General features: G+C 32.9%; 1 protein-coding gene across 2 annotated transcripts; it reads left to right on the forward strand.

Moving 5' to 3' along the window:
• The first annotated feature begins 1,778 nt into the window (after positions 1 to 1,778).
• Positions 1,779 to 5,785, forward strand: LOC130799863 (bax inhibitor 1-like). Of its 2 annotated transcripts, none has more exons than XM_057663130.1 (6): positions 1,779 to 2,169; positions 2,882 to 3,025; positions 3,113 to 3,204; positions 4,116 to 4,302; positions 5,032 to 5,187; positions 5,392 to 5,785. In XM_057663130.1, the coding sequence occupies exons 1-6, from the start codon at positions 2,053 to 2,055 to the stop codon at positions 5,440 to 5,442; spliced, it is 747 nt and encodes a 248-aa protein (XP_057519113.1). In that variant the 5' UTR covers positions 1,779 to 2,052; the 3' UTR covers positions 5,443 to 5,785. The 2 variants fall into 2 exon arrangements, with proteins under 2 accessions (XP_057519113.1, XP_057519114.1); XM_057663131.1 differs by lacking the exon at positions 1,779 to 2,169 and adding an exon at positions 2,227 to 2,380.
• Positions 5,786 to 6,171: the final 386 nt, after the last annotated feature.

Below are 6,171 nucleotides of genomic sequence, written 5' to 3' on the forward strand. Positions count from 1 at the left end.
ACTATACGTTTTACTTAGTCTAAATTACTTATCTTATAAAACATTAAACTTAAGTCAACATATTTAAACATTAAACCATACGTTTCACATCACACAATATAAAATCCTTTACTAAATAACCTAAACGCATACAACACATAATATAAACTCGTATAACACATAATATAAATACCTAAAACAAATAACCTAAACAACTACATAATATAACAAAAATACCTACAACACATAACAAAAACAACTACAACAAATAACCTAAACACCTACATCACATAACCTAAATCTTACAGTAAATAACCTAAACACCTACAGTACATAACACCTACTTGACATATTGTGAACCCCTACTTGACATATACTAAATGTCAATTTAATATATCCTAAACCCGTACCAAGTAAGCTTGTAATTACACTAGATTTTCGAATTTGTATTTGAAAAAATCTAATGGATCGAATTAATTGAGACTAGGGGTGTCAAACAGGTCGGGTTAGGACATTTTCAGGTTCGGGTCATATATAAATGGGTCAATAGACCCTTGACCTGAACCTGCCCCATTTAATTAAATGGGTCAAAAATTGAAACCCCGACCTGATCTGTAGCAAGTCGGGTCAACCTGCTAATGACCCATTTAACCTGCTAATTAAATGGGTCATTAAACCCACATATTTCAGGTCATTTGACCCATTTGACCCATCTGACCCAAATATTATATTCACATTTTATAATGAAATTAAACATGCTTCAAAGTCCAAAACATATGAATCTTGCAAAAATTGGGTCAGGAAACCAAAAAATGGAGTAAATAAAGAGAATAAGTAGAATAATAGGAAGAAAGAATTGAGATTTAATGAGGATATGAAATCAAAAACAAGATGCAAATTACCAATTTTGTGAAAATAAAACCCAAACAAAGTCGAAAAAATCGAACCTTAAATAACACAAAAATCAAAGATGGGATTAAGAACAATGAAAATAGCAGTAATAGCAATGAACATTAAAATCAAACACAAAAAAATCAAAAAAATCGAACACAATCCAAATCAGAAAAATAAAATCGATCAAAAAAATCAGAAAAATCGGACAACAATGAAATAATACTTACCTTGCCGCAGAGAAGATGAAGGAGAAGGTGTAGGCGCTGAGGAACAGAGAATAGAAAAGGAAGGAGATGGGGAACAGTCACAGAAGAGCTGAGGAGGCGCACAAATTTTTAGGGTTTATGAGAATATGAGAATATGAGGAGGCGCACAAATGTCTGTATCAGCTTATGAGAATATAAGTCTTATCTCTTATGACTTTATTAGTTTATTTGGGTTAATAAATTTCTAGTCATCATCTTTATGATTTATGAGTTTATTAATTTATTTAAAATTTTCGATGGGTTATTAAATGGGTTAAATATGGATCGACCTGACTTGATTGACCCATTTAATAAATGGGTTAAACAAGTTTTTTTCGGGTTTAAATATTCAACCTGAACCTAACCCATTTAATAAACAGATCAGGTCGGGTTGACTCATTTAATTAATTGGGTCAAAAATCTAAACCCAAACCCGTTAATTTCGGGTCGGTTTCAGATCAGGTTAGCAGGTCGGGTCAGCATTTGCCGACCCTAATTGAGACCGTTTCTCTTGTCTCAAATTTGTGGATGAAGAATCTCATTGTCAAGAATTGCTTATGATGCTTGCTTGGCAAAATTCAATTGGTTATGCCATGTCGTTCCGGAAAACCTTATGGACGAAGTAAATTAATATTATATAAAATGATAAATTTATGTTGACTTAATATTTTTCCATGTATTTCTGGAAAATTTCCGTTTAGATTTTAGAATTATCCGGAAAAGTCTAATTATACATCGCGGCGATGGTCAATAAATAAAGAAACAGAAATTTCCAGAAAACTAACTCTAACAAAACCCTATATAAAGAATACCATTTACTCTCCCATAAAAAGGTTGATCAATAATTGTAAATTTATCTAATCATCTGCCCACGGAAAGTTTTATTCTCTAGGACACTGAAAATCTTGAATTTCGAAGGGAAGAAAGAGAAGTAATGGAGTCATACTCGTCGTATTTCCAATCGCAATCTGGTTATGGAACTTCTTGGAATTTTGATACTTTTAAGAACTTGGGTGAAATTTCTCCCACCGTTCAATCTCATCTTAAACAGGTTGATTTTTTGTTTTGTCATTTTTGTCTAATTTTGTCTGTATTTGATGTAACGTTGTTAGATTGAGTGTAATTTAAGAATTTCAGTCATGATTATTAGGCGTTCGTAGTATTTAATGATTTCTGGGTTTTTTTTTCTTTTTTTTTTTTTGAAAAACAAATTGTGTGCTGTCGAATTTGAAAGCTTAGCCGTCAAATCTCATCTTAAACAGGTTCATCTTCTGTTCTTTTTGTTTAATTTTATCTGAATTTGATTTGATGAAAGGATGATAGATTTAGTGTAATTGACGAATTTGGGTTACTCGTTTTCTGTGTTCTTATAGTTTTTGACGATTTGTGGGGGTAACTTCGCATTATTTTGTTGAAACGTTGAATTCGAAAGTTTAGGGTTTGAGAATTTTGTAGTGTCGTAACCATGTCTAATTTAGGGTTTTGATTGTTATTGGATAAAAAATTAGTTTCCCTCTAATTGTTTTGTGTGTACCTTTTGGGAAAGCATTTACGATTTTGAATGAATTATCTGTAAAATTCTGTTTCTTTGAGCTTATTTGTGTTGAAAATTAATTGTTTTGATTCAGTCATTTATATTCTTCTTCTATATGATTCGTTTTCTTTGTTCTGTTAAGAGGATTTATTCTTCCATTATTTCATAATTGTATGTTCTGCTCTTGGTTGATGAATCAGGTATTGATGTTTTGAACCTTTAATTTCAGGTATACTTTACGTTATGCTGTGCTTTGGTCGCATCGGTAGTTGGAACTTATCTGCATATCCTTTGGAACATTGGAGGTCTCTTGACAACTCTTGCTTGTTTGGGTTGTATGGTCTGGCTGCTTTCTTCCCCTCCATATGAGGAGGTAATTTAAGTTGTGTTTAATCTTGTGTTACGCAATGTACTTTTTAATTGCGGTCTTGTGATGTGGTTTGCTTAATGTGCTGAACAGACAAAAAGGTGTAGGCTGTTGATGGCTGCCGCTGTTTTTGAAGGAGCATCGATTGGTCCTTTGGTTGACTTGGCTATTCAGATTGATTATAGGTATTTATTTGGATGGCTCAATTCTATTCCTTGAATTAAACTTAACCTAATCATACGAGAGAGTGTATATGAGTTATTTTGTTGTATGTGAGTGTATATGAATTATTTTGATGACCGATTCTTTGAATGAGTTTTTGAGATTGTTACATCATTGAAATGGCTTATCTTCGGTTGTTATTGAAACAGTCTCCGAATTTAGTGTTGTTTATGTTGACAGTTCTAATATAAATGTAAATGTAATGAGGTACGTTCATGGCTTGATATAATCGTCTTTGATGTCATTTCCCTTTCCTGTTGGTTAATGCATTCTGGTGTTTAAAGTTAAAAAAATTTGCCTGTTTCATCCATGATCATTGACATAACAAATGGCAAATAATTGGAATTATTAAACAAGTTCTGTGGATTCTGCCATGTTTCTTGTGTACAGTATCAAATGCAAGTTAACTTTGTTTCGCAGTCTGGGGGCTTAGGATTTTGCTTCTATTCTATTCTCTCATGTTAAGTTATCTTATGATGGGAGTGTAGGTTATTATGTTTTCGTAGGAGAGTTCTGAAATGGCAAATTCTCTGGTATTTATCAGGGGCAGAACATTGTTTCTAACTCTAGGGCAGAAATTGTTCCCAACTCGTACTCCCTTTTGCATTTGATACATTTAAACCGTTGATTATAATACTGTTTACAATCTCAGAATGGAACTGCTGATATCAGGTGTAGTATGAGATGCTAGGGAACACCTCATTTCATGTTAGAGGATGGGGGTTTGTTTTCTTGCAGCCACTTGGATGTTCTTGAAAATTGTTGAGTACAAATTTTAGATTAAAATGTTTCCAATATATAGACCTTTTCTTCCTTGTTTATGTTGGGCATCAATTTTTCATTTATAGATTTGCTTCTATGCTTTGCGATGCAGCATTTTGGTTACTGGCTTTGTTGGTTGTGCGATTGCATTTGGCTGCTTTTCTGCAGTTGCCGTGTTTGCAAGGCGAAGGGAGTTTCTATATTTGGGGGCTTTGCTTTCATCTGGTGTATCAATCCTCTTCTGGCTGCAGTTCGCCTCCAATATTTTTGGAGGCAGTGCATCTCTTTTTAAGTTTGAGGTATGCTTTACTTTTAGACAGGTCTAATTCAACAGCAACTTGTAGTACAATAATATGGATAAAGTAGTTAGTTTAATAGATGAATAAACTAGAAGATATTATGATTAAATTAGGAAACATGTTATTCATAGTTCCAAGTCCCAAAACCTAAGACATGAGTTTTATGGATGAGAACCTTAAATAAAAAAATCGAATGTCGATAACATCGATTGATGTGTAATTTGGTCGTAAATTCCAAAATTAATGCCCCTTCTATTCAAGCTAGTAGTCCGATTTAGTTTTTGTTTAATATTCACTTGTAACCCTTAATTTGTATTTTATTTTTAATCTATAAGTTAAAATGTATTCGTGTTTGATCTGGTTTGATTTGGTTCAATGTAAGTATTATTAAAATCAACTTTTTATAATTTTGCAATTAAGAACAATTAAAGATATTAAGGGGTAAAATGTTGCTTCGGCAAGTGTGAAAAACTAAATTAGACTACTAGCTTGGATAGGAGGGAGTACTATTTTGGGTAATATATCTATGCTTAAGAGTTAGTGTAGCCCTAAGGGCTAGGAGATATGCATATCACAACACTTGAACAATGTTGTCAGTTGAATGGTTTCCGTTGGTGGAAGCTATAGTCATATTGGCTTTAACAGCTGATCTGGATGATTGAATTCTTTCTAGTGTTCTTTCTGTTTAAAGGGATGTATTGACAAATCTTTAATGTATTGATGTTGCAGTTGTATTTTGGCCTCTTGGTTTTTCTTGGGTACATAGTCTTTGACACTCAGGAGATTATTGAGAAGGCTCACTTTGGAGACCTGGACTATGTGAAACACGCTTTGACTCTCTTCACCGACTTTGTTGCTGTATTTGTCAGGATTCTAATCATCATGGTATGTTTAGCATCCTACCTGCTCACACTCACCCCCACAAATAAAATCAAAAATAATTTCTCTGATTTGTATTAGTTGCTACAGATAGTGACATTTCCTCTTCACAAAATATTACTATTTGTAGCGACTAATAAAAACCAGAGGAAGCAAGCAATGGAAAAGGTTTGGCCGCGCAGAGCTAACAGGGTTTTGTCTCTTTTGCAGCTTAAGAATTCAATGGAAAATAAAGAGAAGAAGAGGAAGAGAAGAGATTAAATGTGCTTGGTCCAAATCTCGTTATTATTTTAGTATACAAGTCTTTTAGTCTGAAAGTTGGGTGCGCGCCTATAGATATGTGGCGAAACACTGCAGCAAGCATGCCTTAACTTGCACTAAAATATACCATTTCGTTGTTTTTTCTGACATTAGAAAATGAATGTTGTGCTTCTTATGTTCACCTATGTTTGGGTTCTGGATGCTTGTTTCGCATCATTCTATTTGAATGTTGTGCTGCTGACCTGAATTCAAAAATATATTTAGGGTTTGCTTGATTGGTTGACTTTGGAGCGGTTTCTACGCCATTCCAAGTTTCAATCTCACTTAACCTTAAGATTCTATATTTCATTCTTTATTGAACGCTTATTTGACGAGATTTTCTTTCTTTCTTTAAGGAATCTAAATTTTTATTATTCTCAATAGGTTTAACGTAGGATTAGATGATTAATTATTAAATTTAACGGGTGTCTAAAATTGCTAATAGCGTTTTTTCTTTTTAGGAATTATTGACATTGTAAGCGGTTTTAACAAATATTAGAATTGCAATTAAAAACCGCTTGAATACAATAAGTTTCGTTTTCTTTTAATGCGTCTAATTTTTATAAAATAAATATTAGAATTGCAAGTTAAAAATATTTTCTATTTTTGGCTAATTTTTCTTTTAATGCATTAGTTTTTTGGTTACTTTAAAATCTCACACAAATTCTTGTGCAGAGAGAGTATCTAATA

This window comes from Amaranthus tricolor, chromosome 14 (assembly GCF_026212465.1).
Source record: "Amaranthus tricolor cultivar Red isolate AtriRed21 chromosome 14, ASM2621246v1, whole genome shotgun sequence".
Taxonomy (NCBI): Eukaryota; Viridiplantae; Streptophyta; class Magnoliopsida; order Caryophyllales; family Amaranthaceae; genus Amaranthus; species Amaranthus tricolor.